General features: G+C 42.4%; 1 protein-coding gene across 1 annotated transcript; it reads left to right on the top strand.

Moving 5' to 3' along the window:
• Positions 1 to 415: 415 nt before the first annotated feature.
• Positions 416 to 18,603, top strand: ARSH (arylsulfatase family member H). The gene is made up of 11 exons (XM_008694341.2): positions 416 to 438; positions 2,179 to 2,328; positions 4,332 to 4,453; positions 6,512 to 6,637; positions 7,272 to 7,695; positions 8,942 to 9,078; positions 12,383 to 12,517; positions 15,161 to 15,323; positions 16,334 to 16,455; positions 18,025 to 18,388; positions 18,546 to 18,603. Exons 1-11 carry the CDS (start codon positions 416 to 418, stop codon positions 18,601 to 18,603), a joined length of 1,824 nt encoding a protein of 607 aa, XP_008692563.2.
• Positions 18,604 to 20,620: the final 2,017 nt, after the last annotated feature.

The following is a 20,620-nucleotide window of genomic DNA, read 5'->3' as shown; positions in this document are numbered from 1 at the left end:
TGTGCTTTTTCAAGGTAGACGTTGCTTACCCACCTGAGGCAGAAAAGTGTTCTTTGTAGCAGAGGACCATACATACTGTATGCATGATACAAATAGTCAGGGGACGCATGCCTATTCGTGGATGACTTCTTGATTTCGTGTCTCTGCCATGAAGGGTTTTTGTTGCCAGATTCACATCACGTGCTGGAAATCTGCCATGACGTCTACCCAGAAATGACTGGGTCATGCGTGTTCTCTGTCACATTCTCTCTGCACGGACATGACTTGGTTGCAGTTAGCTGTGAAGAATGGAGAGGATGACCACATGAATAGGTTCTTTAACACTTTGGATCAAGGCCTGGCTCTGAGAGTAATGTCAGCTCTGCAGCTGCTCTGGTTTTTCTTTTTCTTCCCTAGGGGAGCAGAATACGCAGTCATGAAGCAGCCAATCTACACCTGGTAAGGAGGCAACTTCGTAAACCTTCCTCTTTCTCTGCATCCCAGAGAGAATGGTTCTCCATCCCAGTGTTCCTCACCCTGGCTGATGTTTGGTCTACTGCCTGACACCTGCTAAGGACAATGAGGGGTGCGCCAGGGGCTGTGGGTTGCTGGTGTCCCACAGGATGGCTTTTCAGAGGAAACGATGCTTACCTTAGGAATGAGGGCACATGTGCTAATTCATAGGGTGAAAGGCGGGATATTGCAGAGACGGGAGTTGCCCAAGGTCCGACGTCAAGGATCGTTGTAGGGATTTTAAGGATGACCATGGACGAGCCAAGGCTGGGGTGTGGGTAGTGAGAGGAAAGAATGATAGAACAGCAAAGAGCGCCATTGGTGAGGCTTGGCAATCATGGCGCAATGGGAAGCCGTTGGACGTGGTGAGGGAGAATTGCAACCAGATTTATACATTGATACAGTTGCTCAGCTTGGCCACATTTTAGAGCCCAAGCGACAAAAATGGGACAGGACAGGCCATTTAGGAGAGTTTTGAGATATCCAAGTGAGACACGCCATGACTTCCTTGGCCTGCCATGATGGGGGTGTAGGTGGATGGATGCAGCTGGATTTAAGACGCATTTTTTAAAAAAGATTTTATTTATTTATTCGACAGAGAGAGAGAGACAGTCAGCGAGAGAGGGAACACAAGCAGGGGGAGTGGGAGAGGAAGAAGCAGGCTCCCAGCAGAGGAGCCTGATGTGGGGCTCGATCCCAGAACGCCGGGATCACGCCCTGAGCCGAAGGCAGACGCTCAACTGCTGTGCCACCCAGGCACCCCTAAGATGCATTTTTTGAGGTACAGCGAACAGTGCTTGGAATGGATTGGATGGAATTTGGGGATGGAGAACCAGTCTCGAGCACGAGATAGTAGTCCTTAACTTGGAGCGAATGTCCGTCAAGGCTGTCGTGCTTTTCTGAGCATATGATAGCATTTAGCAGTTTCAAATGCATGAGTCTGTATACAGCCTAACATTTAGTAACATATATATGTATGTTAATTTTCCTTTTTCAGGTGTTAAATGAATGTTACTTTAAATATATATTTTAATGTACTAAAAAGTACAACTAAGCATCAAAAAGAAAAAAAAAAGCCAGACTCGCTGGCGATTTGCCTCCAATTTTCTATTTTGTTTACATTTTTTATTCAAATAAAGCAAATTACTAGGCCTTGCACTTAAGTTTAAATGCAATTAGGGCTTCTTTTAAAGGGTATCCTATCATGAAACCATTGGGAAAGTTATAAGAATTTCACTATCACAAGGCATAGAATATTAATGTGTATGCTATACTATGTTAACAGAGAATAGGACTTTATAAAAATATTCTGGGGGCACTTGGGTGGCTCAGTCGGTTAAGCGTCTGCCTTTTGCTCCGGTCATGGTCTTGGGGTCCTGGGATCGAGTCCTGCATGAGGCTCTCTGCCCCCCAGGGGAGTCTGGTTGTCCCTCTCCCTCTGATCCTCCCTGTGCTCGTGTTCTCTCTCTCTGCCTCAAAAAAATAAATGAAATCTCTTAAGAATAAATAAAAATAAATAAATGAAATGAAATAAAAAGAATTCTGGTTTCGGAGTAAAGCAGTCCAGCTTCCCTGTGTAGCGGGAATTGATAAGAGAGCGTGATGTTGTATTTTCAGTGGCCCGCGATGCAAACACGGATTGACAGTGTGTGTTGCTGTGTTTGTCACGTCCCTCAATGCTTCCAGGACCTGCCGGCTGTCAGTATGCCTGTGCTGTTGGCTTGGGGGCCTGAGCGCAGCGTTCGTGACGAGGAACTCCAGGCCCAACATCGTGCTGCTGATGGCGGACGACCTCGGGGTGGGGGACCTGTGCTGCTATGATAATAACACAGTGAGGTAAAGAAGCTGCCCCTGCCTGGCTGTGGAGGGGGGCGCCTCTGGCCCGCGGGAGCACCTGGGTCCTGGCAGGGGAGCGGCGGGCCTTGGCGGCCCGTGAGCACCGGGAATAGCCGAGGTCGGCCTAGGAAGGCTGCAAAACCTCAGGATGGCACTTGGCATCCTGGCCTCTGGGTCTGGTAGGTTGCTGTTGTGGTTTTGTGGTGAGATACCCATAACACAGCACGCACCTTTGTGACCCACGGAAAGGACACTGTTCAGAGGCGTGGAGCCCATGCACAGGGTTGTACACCCATCCCCTCTGTCTGCTTCCAGAACTTTTGCATCGTCCCCAAAAGGCAACTGCACACCTAGTACCGGTAGCCTCATCCCTCAGCCCTCATCCCACAGCTCCTACAACCACCGATGTGCTCTCTGTCTCTTGGGATTGGCTCATTCTGGAAATTTCATATGCACTGAATCATATAATGTAATACCGTGCTAGGGCCGCCATAACTTATGTCACATCCTGAGTGGCTTCCACAACACACATGTATTCCCTCCCGGTCCTGGATGCTGCAAGTCTGAGATCCAGGCGGGGCCGAGTCCGGTTCCTCCCAAAGCCACTCTCCCTGGTGTGTAGACCCTGTGTTCTCCCTGTGTCCTCACGTGGTCGTCCCTCCGTGTGGGTCCTCATCTCGTCTTCTTATAAGGACCCTACTCCTGTTGCATTAGGACCCACCCCGACTTTGTTTTCACTCAGTTTCCTCTTTAACGACCCCACCTCCAGAAACAGTCCCATTCCGAGGTCCTGAGGGATAGGACTCCTACTTATGAATTTTGGGGAACCTCCATTCAGCCCATAGCACGCCTTATGTGCCCTTTTGTGTCTGGCTTCTTTCACCGAGCATCGTGTTTTCAACGATGGGGTAGCAAGTATCACTCCTTCCTTTCTGTCTGCAACTGAGTAATATTCCACGGCAGAGGCCGATGATATTAGAGTTTTTCAGGGTCTTCCCTGAATTATTTCGAAGCCTTTGGTGACCACGATCCTTCTGTATGTCCTTGCTCCCCAGCACCAGACAAATCTCATTCATGTGCAAACACAAGGTGCGTCTTAGCATGAATTTAAACACCATCGTTTCTCCTTGGAATGTGGCTCCTGGAATAGTCCTGTATTTTAAGCATATTTTTGGACTTTGAAAGGAGCTGGTCCTCTTAAAGGCATTTAAGGTCTACACGAGCACCTTGGTTTCCCTATTTAATTCCCACGGGGAAGTAATGGGTAAGGCAGGAGACACTGCTTGAGAGCCTGGTCCTGTCCCTCTCAACCGGACACTGACTCTACCTGTACAAAATATCAGGCTGCACACAGACTCTCCCCCACACAGATCGGAGAGTGTTTGGCAGTATAAGGCTCTGTCCCCCATCATATTGCTGTGGGGTTGTGAGACTAGTATGTCATTCATGTGTTATTCAGACTCGGGATACCTTAGTTTATGGGATTTGCTAAAAACACCTGTGTGAGCCTATATTCTATGGATGCTCTAAAAAATTTTTGGAGACCTTAAAATACGAGATGAGCAATGTGGGTAGTAAATTAAACTCCAAAATGTCACCATTTGGTTATTTAAAAAAAAGATACATTTTACTATAAGAAATACAGTGAAATTTTATGTAATCCAAATCACCCCTTCATTTCAGGAATATCATATGAGCAAACGGGCTAACGTGTGCATCTAAATGCCTATGAGCTCAGACGGATTATAGTTTAATTACACCCGTGGACCTATATTAGTCTGCAATTGTTTTGCCTGAAGATATATTGTTTTAAAGTCTGCTTTCCATTTCCTTGCGACCAATGAGGAGGCATCTAAACAGGTAGATGGATGGAAGCTTAAAATGCATCTATTTTAGGTTTACTGGAAACAGAGTCAGTAGGGCTCAACGCAGGGTGGCTTTCAATCTCCTTTGTTTTGTTGAAAATTAGAAACCCGCACGCTGAACCCTCCTTCTGTCCGCAGCACGCCGAATATTGACCGCCTGGCCAGCGAGGGTGTGAGGCTCACCCAGCACCTGGCAGCTGCCTCCGTCGGCACCCCGAGTCGGGCTGCCTTCCTGACGGGCCGGTACCCCATCCGATCAGGTGGGGAAGGGCAATGCAAGACAATGTTGTCTTTCTGTCATGCTTTCTTCTTTATTTTTTGTTACTCTTTGTAAGGGTTCTCAAAAGGTCACTTAGGTTATTAAGAATCTACATGCAAATGGGGGTCCTGTTGCTATGCCTGCAGAGCTGAACTTGCCAGGGGCCACGAAGCCTGCTCACCTGTGTGCATAGAATGAAGGGTTTGCAATTTCCCAGCTGCTTGTAGGATTTGCAAGTACTTGTAGTCAGAGCCTTCAAAATGCTCCTCTTGTGTTCAAGCTAGTAGAGAGCTTGTCATAGTTTCATGAAAAGTGGGTCTGTCCAGTGTCTGGGGATGTGATTGGAATCAGACGGAGATCTTGGGAAGATCACGGAAAAGAAGGAGACTCATATATATTCTCTCTCTCACACACACACAACATGATGTTGTAGAATCAACATTATGAGTATCAATTTCTATACTCAGCGACAACATATTGAATCTTTTACGATGTAGGAGTTACTAATATTCCCGATCCCTAAGTTTCTAAGTTTCTACCTAAATATAGAGACATCTAGATAGGACCTCAAGTTCAGAGGAGGGTCTAGAGGAGACGTGGATTTCTCACCATGTAGCAAGATGGGATCAAAGTTCTGCTCCATCAAATTTTTATACACACACTAACATCTATACATTTATTTATAATTAATTAAAAGATGTAACCACTCTTCTTGAAAACGATAGGTAGGCTTCTGTCTTTTAGGATTTGGCAAAAGGCATCCTTTTTAAGGTATCTGTTTCTGTTGAAAACGGAAAAACAAGAAGCCAATTGGATCACAATACTATTTTAACATGTTTTGATTTTTTAAATTAATTGTGCATGTTTGTGTGATGCCTTTCATTTATAGGTTTATTCTTGTTAGTTGTAACGTAAGTAGGACATATGCATCTCAAGATGAAAGTGTTCCAGTGGTTGAGATGCAAGGAAGAGTAGTTCTTGGGCACAGGAAGCCCATAGGGGCCCCTATAGCATCCCAGGAAAGTCCTTCTGGATGATGTTCCTTGAAATGTGAGGAGTCAGGAGGGAGGGTGTGCTCAGCAGAGGAAGCGGCATGCACAGACAATGCAGTCAGGCATGAGTGTGCTAGACGAATGAGGTAGCCACAGCAATAATCAGTCGTCTCAGATTACCAAACGCTGTGTAAGTTCTACCCCAGATTTAGATTTCAACAGAGGGTGATGCACAGACAGTGATGAGGTTTGCCCAGGGGAGGGACATGGGTTGGAAGGGTTCTTCAGAAGGTGCTGGGATGGTAGACAGAGATCGAGCTGGTAGACATCATAGCACAGCCCAGCTGAATCTCTGCTCCAAAGCTATGGCATTGGAGACAAATATCCAAACTGTTTACCAGGGTACAGTTATCAGGACTTGACATAGGATTGGATAGAAGACGTGTGGCTGCCTGAGAGGGAAGATCCCAAAGGAACTCGTGCACTGGGTAGCTGAGGGGATTATGGCGTCCTCTGTTGAGGCATGTTTGAAGTACGATAACCACGGACTCTGTGTTGGTCATGTTGAGATCCGGATCCCTAGGTACAGAGACGTCTAATAGGACCTCAACTTCAGAGGAGGGTCTGGAGGAGATGTGGGTTTCTCACCATGTAGCAAGATGGGATCAAAGTTCAGAACCGAGATCCAAGGATATCATCCAAAGACCCATGCAGTTACATTTGAATTTCGAATCATCAATGACTGGATTTTTAGGACAAGTATGCCCCGTGCAATGTGTGGGGCATCCTGGACTAAGAAGCCATTCATTGTTCATATGAAATTCCAGCGTGACTGGGCGTCGTGTATTGAGCTGGTGATCCTGATCCCTACAGAACATCTGCATTTGACAGATATGAGGACAGGCTAGAGAGAGACCAAAAAGCAAGGAAATGTTAGGGAAAGAACAGAATGGTGAAGGCTCAGTAGGAGACACTTCAAGGAGAGGAGAATGAATCTAGGAGTTTGTCATGAGTGTCATGAAAGAGGGACCGTGGGACTCATGGGGGGCCTCCTTCTTTGACTTCAGGAATGGCGTCTCCCTTCAACCTGAACCGTGCGCTCACCTGGCTTGGAGGCTCAGGCGGTCTGCCCACCAATGAGACGACTTTCGCTAAGGTGTTGCAGCACCGCGGCTACCGCACGGGGCTCATAGGTATGGCCCGCAGGACTCTGAACTCGGAAGCACGCTCATGCACATACACTTTCGCTGGCACTTAGCCTTCCTGGGACGTCAGCTGAACCCACACCAGCTGACCTCCTGTTGAGAGGAGACACGCGGGGTAGGGATCTAATGCATGAGTATTCAGGACCTTTGGTATCTCGAGCAGGGTATTGGCAGAATCATGCCAATGAAAGCAAATGGGCTCACCTATTGCTCTCACCAAAATGGAATACTCTGTAGGGGGTGAGGCGGGGGTATACTATTTTTATAACATCATTACTAGCAGAGAAGTGAATGCATTTTTTTAAATTAAATTCAAATTTTATTTAAATTTTAATTTAAAATTTAAATTTATTTATTTAATTTATTTTTATTTATTTATTTTTTTAAAGATTTAGCAAAGGGGTTTCTGCTGCCCTGTTTTAGTCTGAAAGATGCAGGGCGTAGGGAAAGCAGTATTGGTGACAAATATGGGAACCTTCTCAGCATCCCCCAGGGAGGTGACTGTGGTACCAAGAAGATACCCCAATGGCAAGGGAGGTCAAGTCGTAGTTAACTTTTGTGAAATGAAGCCCACGTTTAGAAACAGGTGGACGTGTCTGCTGCCATTTTGTTTCTCCTGTAGGCAAGTGGCACCAAGGTTTGAGCTGCGCCTCTCGGGACGATCACTGCTACCACCCCCTCAACCATGGGTTTGACTACTTCTATGGGCTGCCCTTTGGCCTGATCAGTGATTGCCAGACGTCCAAGACACCAGAGCTGCACCGCTGGCTACGGGTCAAACTCTGGATCTCCACGGCGGCGCTCAGCCTCGTCCCCCTCCTGCTCCTTATCCCCAAGTTCACCCGCTGGTTCTCCGTTCCGTGGAAGGTCATCGTCACCTTCGCCCTTCTTGCCTTCCTGTTTTTCCTTTCCTGGTACTCCAGTTACGGGTTTACTCGGCGTTGGAATTGCGTTCTTATGAGGAACCACGAAATCATCCAGCAGCCGATGCGGGAGGACCAAGTGGCTTCCCTTATGCTCAAGGAGGCTCTCGCCTTTATCGACAGGTATGGAGTCATTTCCAGCCCGAGTCCTTGGGTGGGAATTTCGCTTGTGTTCCGGAGAAGTCGGGGTTATCTTGGGGATGTGGGCGTTCTTGTGTGTGTGTGTGTGTGTGTGTGTGTGTGTGTGTGCAAATGCATGTGTGTGTGTGATATTTGCCCTATACTACACTTTCTCCTTAGAATAAAATTGAGCGTTCAATTTCCTGCAGATTGTAAACACGGAAACGGTAAGGAAATAACTTGTGGTCACTCTTTTTTAGAAAAATCGGAATCCCTGTAGCTTGATCCATATCGCTTCAATATGGATTGGGGTCTAAATGGATTCAGCCTTTGGGATTGATGTTGATTTTGGTGTGCCTTAGAAGCAGCCCGAAAATACTTCTGCATCCACGAATGATGAGGGAGGGGGTCTATGTATAGATACCTAATTTGAAGTTTTATGTGTTCAGTAGAAGCCACGTGGGCATGAAGGTAACAGTCTTTGCATACCAGCTCCCTTCTAGGTTACTAACTAGAAGCAGATTCAATTGTGGGTGTGGACACTCATTGACCTGGTGTGAATGGGGTACAGGGGAGTGGACAGAAGAGAAAAAGGCATAACTCTGTGGGGTTAATGCATCCGACAATGGGATCTCATGCACTCATAGGCTTTGACTCTTTGCTCTAACACAACGGTCAGAATGCAGTCACTCAGGTCTGCTCGTCACTCCCATGGCTGTTGTTGACAGAACACACCCAATCTCTATGCCCTTCCCCCTCTATAATGCCCAGTTGTGAAAGCGTGTGAAGGAGGAATCTTAAATGGCTCAATGTGACATTGAAATGCAGAACACAACAAACAAGACGTATTAACACGTTAGCTCCTTCTATCTTGCTACCTGTGGTTCTGTGCAAGCAGCCTCATGGCCCAAAGTTAATGCCAAAGCTCCGGCCATCACGTTTATGTCCCAGATATCATAGAGGAGGAAGAGGAAGAGGAAGGAATGAAGAAGTCTTCCTTCAGAAGACAGACTGCACTCATTATTTTGTTGCTAATGCAAATGTCCCGATATTCTTTATTCCTACTCACGGCCTTTCCGCTGATGTCCTTCTGTTCTATTGTTTACTCTCGTGAGTGGCATTGGTCACTTAAGGACATAGACAACCTCTATCAACTGTTGCGAGATCTTTCAGAGGATGCGGAATCCTATCCCAGTGGAGATAACGCCTTTGTTTGTGATGATAACTCAGTTCACATTCCACCCCTCAGGTATAAACGCAGCCCCTTCCTCCTCTTTGTGTCCTTCCTGCATGTCCACACTCCGCTGATCACCAAAGACAAGTTTGTGGGGCACAGTAAATACGGACTCTATGGCGATAATGTCGAAGAAATGGACTGGATGGTGGGTAAGTGTCGAGAAAAGCAACGTTAAGTAACTGATGCATGGGCTCGAGAAAGTGAATGCATATTTGCTTTTTTCAAAAACCCTTTGTCCCCAGGATGCCTGGATGGCTCAGTGTGTTAGGTGCCCTTGCGGACCTTGGGCAGTGAGTAAGCATTTGTTCCTAGGAACTGAATCAAAATCTGGCTGTAGGTGCAGCAAAATCATGACTATTCCCCCAAGAAAACAGTCCCAATGGTACATACGGGATTTTCCCATCTTTAAAATAAAGACTGTTCAAAACTGATGACGTTACTTTGTAAAGGATACTCCCCTTCTCCATCATTTTGATGGATATAAAAGGAAATGTGTTTTTCTCATTAGTTCACTTTTAGGAGACGTGCTTAGGAATGCAGGAGGGAATTTACCTCAACCGAAGCCATTTGTGTCAAAGTCATAAGGGTCAATGTGAAAACGAACACAAAGGGTCATAAATGAGGATGGGGGCTGCCGCAGAGACAGGTGGGGAGGGGAGGGAGGACCACATGCATATCAATAAAACAACTCATCGTGCATTCCAAACAGCATTTTCCCTCGATTGGACATGATGCAGTATTTCTTCATCTCAAAAAGCGTATTTTACTTTCGAAGCATGCGCTAATTTGTTTTTTTCTTCTACTACTGCAAGATGCTGAAAAGGGTTCTGTGCAGAACCACCTCAACTAATAGTCACAGAATTTTAAATTTTTTAAGTTTCTTAAATATAAAAATGTGACTTTTATATATATTAGGTCTATGAAAACATGCATTTAATATCTATTAATATTAAACCAATTAAGAATATAATTAATTTAAATTATTATTTTAAATCTACTCATGCACATTAAATATAATGTTCATATATGGATACATACACATATACTGTTTCTATGGCTATATGTGCATACTACAATATATATGTATTTTTTAATTCCCTGCTAGATACAGACGAACACTGAAACCTGCTACAGTAAAAAGAAGCTCTAACATTGTAACTTTAGTGTAGTTGTAAGATGATGGTTTCTTTCCTTGATGTCTATTATGGTCCAGGATACTCTGCTTTGGAAGCAAGGCGTTTTGCTGCATTTGTATCTTGTGAGCAGTTTTATGCAAAAAGACGTTGTGACCATGTTTCTATGCACAGTTTGCCACGAAGAGCTAATGAGGTTTATTCTGTGCTCTATGTAATTACGAGATGCAGGTGCTCTGTAAGTACTATTAACAGCATTTAGTAATACTTTTAACGGTATTCCCAGCGTAATATCGTTTATATGGGAGAAATGGAAAGTAGGTATTTCTCTGCGTGACATTTTCTCAATACGCTGTGTTTTTTTTCTTCCCTTCATGGCTTATGAAAGTCGTATCAAAACCAGAGGCAGATCAAAAATCAGACAGGTGTCTTTTGTATGTGTGTGTGTGTGTGTGTGTGTGTGTGTGTGTGTGTTTCTACTTGGCAATAGAAGCCTAAAACTTAAGCTCATTTCCTAAGTTAACCTTTTCAGGAAGAAGCCGTAAGAGTGCTGTCCTCAGAATGACTTGCAAAGCAAATCCTCTGAGGGCCGCAAGCGTTAAGCGATATTTTAAATTCTCTACTCGAGGGCACTTGTACTTTAAAAACATACTTTCGCGGCTTTTCATTCTTGCCTTCTTTCCTTGTATTTTTGTCTTGTAAGAGATTTTATGATTCTTCTGTTGCGATATGCACATAGATATGTACACACGTTTCTACATGTTTTATACATTGCATACGCAGAAGCTTGCATATATGTATTTCCCAAAACTGAAAGGATTCACGTGTATTTTATGTACTTGGTATAAGTTACAAATAACCTTTATGCTAAATACGATAGCTAGCTCTAGTGAGAATGGATAGTTCACATGTAATTATTCTCTTACCAAGAAGCCATAATAATGTTTCTCTTACAAAATCTGGGCTTTAAAATATATTAATTTCTAGCTGCAACGTTTCTAAAAAATGGCCAGTGTGGCTTCCAAAACAAATCACTTTTAAACAAGGAAACAGAAAGGTTAATGAGTTTATGCTTAAATAAGCTTTCTTTGCACCTGGCCACGTTGTCTTTCCATGTTTGAGCGGCACAAGATTGTGGTGGAGGGTGTCACGCTGAATGGTAAGACCTTGGGGTGACATTAAGAAGCCCAGGGGGAACGTCCAGCTGGAAACAGAAATTAAATCAGGGTAGTTTGGGATGTGGCTAGATCAGCTTTTTACTTGTTTTTTTCAAAAACCCTTTGTCCTCCAGATGGCTGGGGGGCTCAGTCGGTGAAGCATCTGCCTTTGGCTCAAGTCATGATCTCAGGGTCCTGGGATCGAGTCCTGCATTGGGCTCCCTCCTCAGCGGGGTGCCTGCTTCTCCCTCTCCTACTCCCCCTGCTTGTGTTCCCTCTCTCACTGTGTCTGTTTGTCAAATAAATAAGTAAAATCTTTATTAAAAATAATATGTTATTAATTATAAATTTATAGTTATAAAAATTTCATTATACTTACATATCATATATTGCATATTTGCATACCATATATTACATATTGCCATATAATATTCATAATATAAAAAGTATACAGGATTTAATACATAAATTATATTTTATATATTTACATACAAATAATATATTTATCATATAGTATATATCATGTATCACAATTTATTATTTACAAATACATTATAATATAGAAACACCTTTTATATTTTTAAATATAATTATATTTTTATCATATTATTAGATATAATTTATATTCTATATTTAGTATTTATTATGTATTTATACTGAATATATGCTTTTATATACATACATAAAATATTATATAATGTAAAATATGTAGTAAATAATTATCAACATATAAAGCTCAATTTCATATTGTACACTAGTGTATGTATTCTATGGCATATAGGATATATTTATGTCTCTATAGAATGCTTATATATACTACACATGTATTAGAGTAAATAATCATGATTTATTATATATTATATATAAAAATATATATTATATAATATATATTAATCATGATTTATTATGTATTTATTATATATGTGATTAGTAAATAATCATTATTATATATATTATATATATTATATTATAATGTATGTTATACATTATATATTTATATATATAAATAATCATGATTTATTATATATTATATATATAGCGCCTATACAATAAAATAACCCTGAATTATACTGTTGTGCTCACACATGCCTAATAATAATCAAGTCATGGACTGACAGTGGTCCATGGTGAAAGGTGAGAGTTTCTTGCTTCTCCCCGACCAGGTAGGATCCTGGAGACCTTGGACCGGGAGCGCCTGGCCAACCACACGCTGGTGTACTTCACCTCAGACAACGGGGGTCGCCTGGAGGTGCAGGAAGGCGAGGTCCAGCTGGGCGGCTTCAATGGGGTCTACAAAGGTGATGTGCAGAGAATCCCTGTGTTTTGGTTCAATACCTCAGTGGTGTCTACTTCGTTTTGCCTGCACGTGCGTTCATTTGCAAATTCGGTTTGGAGATTTGTGTGGGAGTTATAGTCTCTTATGAAGCTAGATGGAAAGAGGTGCAAGGTTTGGGGCAATGTCTGCGAATGTAAGACAAAAATGCCTGAAGTAATGAGAGCCTCTTGAGTGCAAATGCAGAGGGTTCCAATGACCATCTGAAGGAGAGCTCTCAGGCTTGGCATTCTGAACATTTGGGGCTGGATGACTCTGATGTGGGGCGTTCTGGGCACTGTAGGGCACTGAGCAGTGTCCCTGGTCTTCACCCTAGAGTTGCCAGGAGCACCTACAACTCCCCTCCTCATCAAAATAGTGACAACCAAAACTGTCTCCAGACATTGCCCAGTGTCCCTGGGGCCAAAGTCCTCTCTAGTTGAGAACCACTTGTTCTGGGATAATACTCATCTGAGTACCCAAATCCAGGTTGTTAATGGAATGAAATCAACTATGTTATAACTATGCTTCAAACACTGTGAAATGATCAGGGAAGGAGTTGTTCATTTGGAGTGGGTGCCTTTCTCCTCATTGTGAGTGGATTCTTCTGACTTCTTAGATGTAAAATCAGAACTTTAGGAGTTCCTTGTACTTTATGAAACAATTGAAGATCGATAGGTAGATGATGGATGGATGGATGGATGGATGGATGGATGGAATAGAGAGATGATAGATAGATGGATAGATAGATGATTGGATGATGGATGGATGGATGGATGGATGGATGGATGGAATAGACAGATGATAGATAGAAGGATAGATAGATGGTTGGATGGATGGATGGGTGGATGGATGGCTGGATGGCTGGAATAGATAGATGATAGATAGAAGGATAGATAGATAGATAGATAGATAGATAGATAGATAGATAGATAGTTGGATGGATGGATGGGTGGATGGATGGATGGATGGAATAGATAGATAATAGATAGATGGATAGATAGATGGTTGGATGGATGGTTGCAAAGACATGATAGATAAATGAATAGGTAGATAGATGGTAGATACATTGGTTGATCCTTAGATACATAGATAGATAAATGATAGGTGATTGATAGATGGATAGATAGATTGTGGATAAATAGATATAATAGAAACGTTATATACTGTGATTGACAGCAAGTGAGCTCCTAAATATATTCACCTTTTCTGGCAGGTCATGTCAGCTTGCTGTAGACAGACTGTTAATTAGCGTAGACCAAATTGGTGGCAAGCCTAGTAGAAAAGGTGTGTAATAAAATTAATATATGCCATTATATATGCCATCAAATGAGATGCTACGATTTTAATAGTGACATTGCTTGTGTATGTGTATGGGTGTGTGTAGTGGGGGGTTGTGTGTGCATAAAACCACTACTCTAAAAAGAGTGTTCGCATACCTCGCAAAGAGGCATGGTACAATTGTCGTGAGCAGTTTTTACCTTTGGAACTGGCCTCCAGCTCACCAAGAGGAGCTGAGTCCCTTTGACAGACGAATTTGGGTGTCTGGGTAGTTGATTAGACTTGTAGGTCCTAACACAGTTGCTGGCCATTAAATATGACCATGAAAATGGCAAGGTGTGTTTATGTTTGCTTTTTTGTTTGTTGCATATTGGTGTACAAACATATTCAGTGCAGGGAGCTTGTTAAGTTTTCCAGACAGAATAGTGCTGGTGAGCTGGGATGGCTTTGGACACTGGCTAGACCGGAGTCTTTGTCCTAAATGTTTTCCCCTCTACCCTCCCGTGTAGAGAGACCCCGTCTTGTCTTTTCTTTGTAATTCATACTGCCAGAGTGACCAGCATGTAAAAGGTGTTCCATGAACATTTCATGTTTGTTCTACTTTGGAAGAGTTTCCCCCCACCCCACCCAGAGAATCCCATTGTTTTCCCTTAAAGAGTCTGTATGATCTTGACTACGTCATTTGGCTTAGGACTGTATCTCTATTCTGCAATGAACATCTTGACCTCAGGATAGGTCCTAAAGCATGGGCTCATCTATTTTGTGCTCAGAAACACCCGAAATGTCCTTTGTCTGAGATGGGATCTCAACGCTTTCTCTGCGTCTGCACCATTCATGTTTCTATGACCCCTCTGTCTTCGTCCATATGGGGGATCCAGAATAAAATCCAAGTTCCTTAGTTTCTCTCAAGGATCAGCATGGCCCAGGTAGAACATATTTCTCCAGTCTTACTTGGAGCCTCATTGACTTATCCACCTTTTAGAGCCCAGTGTGATTCCAATAAAGACTGAAGATTTGCCAGCTTTCAGAATGTTCTCTTTTCTCATAACAGTGAAACTTGGTGGCACTCATTGGCACAAAATAACACATCGTATTAGGACGGCACTTGTTTTTATTTATTATAGTTGGGTTTGTCACTTGATGGCTGGACGTTCAGAAGTCGAGTTTCAACTCCTGGAAGGCAAAAAATCTATCTCAGGTTGTCTGTATCTCTCTCCGTGTGTGAATGTAGCACACTGGCCGTAAATTTGGCAAGCGACAGAAAACGTCCCATCTAGATGTAATTTCCAATGGAGTGGAGAGATATGGTTGACTTGACTTCATCTTTGACTTTCATCTTTGGTTTTAGGTGGCAAGGGGATGGGCGGATGGGAAGGGGGCATTCGTGTCCCAGGAATATTCCGGTGGCCGACAGTCCTGGAGGCTGGGAAAGTGATTGACGAACCCACGAGCCTGATGGACATTTACCCGACACTGTCTTATATAGGCGGAGGGATACTGCCCCAGGACAGGTATGGAAACAGTGCTTGTTCCGAACCTAGGCAGATATACCGACATAGCCTTGGATACATCTGCGAACGTGCTGTGTGTATGTGTGGTGTATTACTGAATTTTCAGTGATCTGCTAATATGGCCAGAGGCCATCTTTCTCCCCTTAATGAATGGTGGCATAGCTTGTCTGTTTCCCTATTAGAATACGTTCTACTTTGTCTCTCATACTTACGCAGACACAGGCTTGGTTGTCCTCATGGTTGGGATCAACCCTCATTGAGTTGTATATCCCCCACAACACCTAGACCATTAAGCAAATATTTATTAGGTGCATTACGGAATAAAAGTAAGTACGTGTCAATGGATGTGTGATGAATTATGTCTTATTTCTCTATGGGCTTTAAGATGAACAAATGCATTTCATGCTCTAATAGTTAAATTCCATGTGTGAGGACTAGTATCTGTTCCTCTGTGGTGGGGTTTTATTTGAATCAAATGAGTGTCAAGACCTGAATTTTCTAATCTGTGACACTCACCCATAGTATCTTACAAGCTATCAGAACAATAGCTAAGACACCTCCCCTACTGTCTTAGAAATTGTGTGAGATTTACCTCATTTTCTGGGTTTTTTTTTTCTTTTTGATATAAAATGAGTGAAGATGTGTAGTAAGTTTTTTTTTAAGTCTTTTCCTTTTCTTCCCTTCCCTCCCCCTCCTTCCCCTCCTCCTCCTCCTTCTTCTTTCCTTCCTTCTCCTCCTTTTCTCCTTCTTCTCCTTCTTCTCCCTCTTCTTCTTCTCTCTTCTCTCTTCTCCTCCTTCTTTTTCTTCTTCTCCTCCTCCTCATTCCTCTCCTTTTCCTCCTCCTCCTCATTCTTCTTCTTTTCCTCCTCCTCCTCCATCTCCTCCTCCCCCTCCTTCTTCACCATCTTCTTCCTCCTTCCCCTTTCCTCCCTCCTCCTCCTCCTGTCATAATATGTGTGACCAAACCATGCTTACTTCACCACTTCCTGCATCTCTCCCTCTCTCCTAAGAGTTATTGATGGCCGGAACCTAATGCCGTTGCTGGAAGGCAGGGTGTCGCACTCGGAGCATGAGTTCCTCTTCCACTACTGTGGGGTCTACCTGCACACAGCCAGGTGGCATCAGAAGGACTGTGAGTATGAAAATGGCAGACGTGTGGGAACGTAATAAAGACAAAGCCCTTTCCTCATCCTCTTGGGGGAAGTTGGGCTGTGTACAAACACCACCCAGCCATGATGGTTGTTTTTCCCTAGGGAAGTTAATTAAGCAGTCATTGGTTTGTGGTAGATTTTAGAGACATGTGAGCTCGTGTGCATGAATATGTCAGAAAGAGAGAGAAAAGATATGAATATCTACAACGAAGGACACTGAAATAAATAGCAACAAGGAGTAAAGTCTGCAGTGTAACCCACATAGCAGTTACTATCCCCTTCCAATTAATCATCTCTCCCTTACCTTCATGCTATAGGATTCGTGGAAACAAATATAAATTAACAAGAGATATTCGTTTCCTTACATCTGTAGACACCAGAATTCTTACTTGATGGGACTTAACTTAATTTGCAGAAAAGATATGGATTTTTCTCCCATTGGGACCCACGACTTGTGGTGTGATCCATTCGTCAGGTCAGTGTGGATGGGTCTCCCTCATAAAACAAGAACAATCCAACAAAAGACTCTTCCTTCTAGATTCTGTATCAGTTAGGGGCAAGGTCAATGGTAAGTAACAAAACAAAACAGCTCCCTCAACAACAAAGTCTTCCCAAATTTAACTACAGAGGGTTAAACAAATAGAATTTTACTTACATTTTCATAATAAGGATTTCAGAAGTTAGAAGCACAGAGCTGGTACAGTGCTCAACACCATGACCATGGTCTGTCCTTCTCTATTTCCACTCAGCCCTCTTTGGCATGCCAGTTTTCATTCTCATGCTCCTTCTAATGCTCTGGTTGCAAAGTGGCTGCTGTTTCTCCAGCCATCACCTCTGCACTCCATGCAGGAGAGAGAGAGAGAGAGAGAGTGCAAAGGGGGTAAAGGACTGAGTTAGGTGATTTAGCCCAATTTTATTAGAAAAGCATAGCCTTTCTGCAAAACCCCACCCACAGACTTCCTTGTAAGCCTCATTGATCAGAGGCTGAGAAACACAATGTTTCCCATCTAAAATTGATCTTTGGAAATAGAACTACTAACCACTTATGCAGGAAGAAAGAAAGGAAACAAGGAAGGGAAAAAGAGAGAAAGAGGGACAGAGGGAGGAAGAAAAGAACAAGGGATGATGGATCCTGCCAAATCACCTTTGTCAGTATCAGACCTGAAAGTGGTATTTAGCCTTAGAAAATTTTCCACTTTGCCTATGCCACGTTGGAGAAAAGTAGTGATAGGAGTTAGAATTTCCAGGATCATGGGTGCCTGGGTGGCTTATTTGGCTAAGCATCTGCCTTTGGCTCAGGTCATGATCTCAGGGTCCTGGGATGGAGCCCCACATCAGCCTCCCTGCTCAGCAGGGAGTCTGCTTCTTCCTCTGCCCCTCCCCCTGGTCATGCCTTCTCTCTCTCTCTAAAACAAACAAATTAAATCTTAAAAAAATAAACTCAAAAAAATTATCAGTTGTTGGTGAAAGTGTTTGAGAAATGTATCTTCAATGGAAAGAGTCCTAAAATGAAAAGAAATATGGCCTTCCAATGGAGTCCTGTTTTCCAGGTGCAACCGTGTGGAAGGTCCATTTCGTGACCCCCAAGTTTTCTCCAGATGGAGCTGGCGCCTGCTATGGAAGTGGAATGTGTTCGTGTTCTGGCGATGTCACTTACCACGACCCTCCACTGCTCTTTGACATCTCCAGAGACCCTTCTGAGGCCCGTCTTCTTAACCCTGACAATGAAGCACTATTTGACTTGGTGGTCAAGAAAATCGAGGCGGCCATCAAAGAGCATCGCAGGACTCTCACACCTGTCCCACAGCAGTTCTCCGTGTTCAACACCATTTGGAAACCATGGCTGCAGCCCTGCTGTGGGACTTTCCCCTTTTGTGGGTGTAACAAAGAAGATGACATCCTCTCCACTGCTTGGTGAGCAGAAAGGGGACACTTGTTACCCACCACCAACACACTGTTAACCGAGGTCATGGGAACAACTCTCAGCTGACTCATTCCTTCCATGTGGGGCAAATAATTATGCCCTCCACCATTTTTTTTTAAACCCTCAGATTTTAGTTCTTTCTTCCAGTCATGTCCAGGAGCTCAATGAAGTGAATATGGACCTGGATACCGTGTACCTAGAGTAGAGCTTTTGTGGTGTCATGTTTTTAGATAATTGTGTCATTGTTCAAGCAAAAAGATAGACCAAGGTGACCGTCTGCAGCTCCTTATGGATCTGTGGTTCTTAGAAGACGATTAGAAGTAGTAGGTCTGATGGCATTGTTTCTATGTGGTAATGGTAGAAACGTCTACTTGTGGGTCCTCAACCCAGACATCTCATTTTTATCATCAGTGATGATAAGTATTTTGTTTCAGCCTGAAGTAGATGGTGTACATAACGCTGGAAGTGATGTCACACTCATTTCCACTCCTCGATTTCCTGTCTTGTCTTCTTTCCTTCTCTTCCTGTCTTACAAAATGCCTATCTATACATCTCGGTTCTTCTTCCTGCTAACTTTTGATTGGGGAGGACTTGTTGTGCCTTGGTGTTTTCATGTGTAAAATGGGGGAAACCGGTGTCTATTGCATGGAGGAGCTGTGAGCATTACATGCATTAATTCACCTGAAATCACTGTATATACAGTAAGCACTCAATCAACGTTATTGTAATGAATGTTGTAATTGTTGTCCCTTGTAATTCATCATAGTCCATGAAGTACAGAGTAGGAAGCATAGAGAAGAGGCAATATTTGAAACAGGGAAAAATGGATGAAAAATGTTTTTAATTGATGAAAGGCATTCAGGAAGCATACTTAGAAAACGATTCTAAGCATCATAAACAAAAATAAATCCATACCTTGAATAATCACAGGAAAACTGCAGATTACAAAAGACCAACAAAAGATCTTTAAATCAATCAGAGGGAAACATCAGACTTCCTAAGAAATAAAAATTATTAAAACAAAAGTAGATTTGCTAATGGCCCCAAGGGAAGCCACAAAACAACAGAATAATCTCCTCAAATTATTAAGAGAAAACTGTCAACCCAGAGTTACCCACTTAAGTTATTTGATAATGATGGTGAAAATTTTAAAAACATAGACAACAATTATTTTGGAGTTTTTATCCTTTTAATCCTGCTTTCATGTATTTTGAAACTCTCTGGTATTAGGAGTTTTTTAAACAATTATTTTCCTGATGAATTGAACCTTTGATCATTATGTAATTTATCTCTGTATATCTGATAATGTTCTTTATTTCAAGTCCAGGTAAGCTGAAATGAACATAGCCTTTGTGTTAAAATAATTAAATTAAAATTTGCTTTAAAAAATTAAAATTTTGCTTAGTATTTAATGGTGTACGCTTTCTCATCACTTTAACCGATGTGTGGCTTTATATTTAAACTGCTTCTCATGGTGTGTCAAGTATTCTCAAATAAAAAAATAGATTAATGAAAAAAATAGATTGTTTCCTTTCTAGACATCATATAATTGGGTGTTGCTTTCTTATCCATTCTAATAATCTCTAGTATTAATTGGAATGTTTTGTCCATTAACATTTAGTGCAATTATTGATATGATTGGATTTAGGTCTTCTAATTCTGTTTGCCCCATCTGTTGCTACATTTCCCTCTTCTTTGTGTTCCCTGATTTTTTTTTCTTTTAGAATATTCTTTTATCTTTTGTTTTTTTGCTATTCCTCTGCATTTTTTAGTGCTGGACCTAGAAATTATATATGTTTAGCTTATTATGGTCTAATTAGAGTTAATATCCTATCACTTCCCCTAAAATGGACAACTTTGCTACTCTCTCTCTATTTGTCAACACACCATCATTCTATATGCTCTAGGTGTTATATGTATTACAACTACATGTGTTACATAACCCCTAGATAGTGTGATTATTTTGTTCTAAACTGGGCCTATACTTTAAAGAAATCAAGAGAAAAAAGTCGTCTCTTATGTTTAGCTCACTATTGACTATTTCTCATGTTCTCTGTATCTGGGGACTTGTGTTTTCATCAGTCGTCATTACCTTTCAGACTAAAGATATTACGTTAGCATTCTTTTTTTTTAATAGTTCAGATCTTTAGATGATGACTTTTCTTACCTTTAACGTTTTCCTTAACATCTATCTAAAAATGTTATTCTATCTTCATTCCTGA

This window comes from Ursus maritimus (genome assembly GCF_017311325.1).
Source record: "Ursus maritimus isolate PB19 chromosome X unlocalized genomic scaffold, ASM1731132v1 scaffold_X1, whole genome shotgun sequence".
Classification (NCBI taxonomy): Eukaryota; Metazoa; Chordata; class Mammalia; order Carnivora; family Ursidae; genus Ursus; species Ursus maritimus.
The sequence above is the reverse complement of the archived record's forward strand: the minus strand, read 5'-3'. Positions and strand labels throughout refer to the sequence as shown.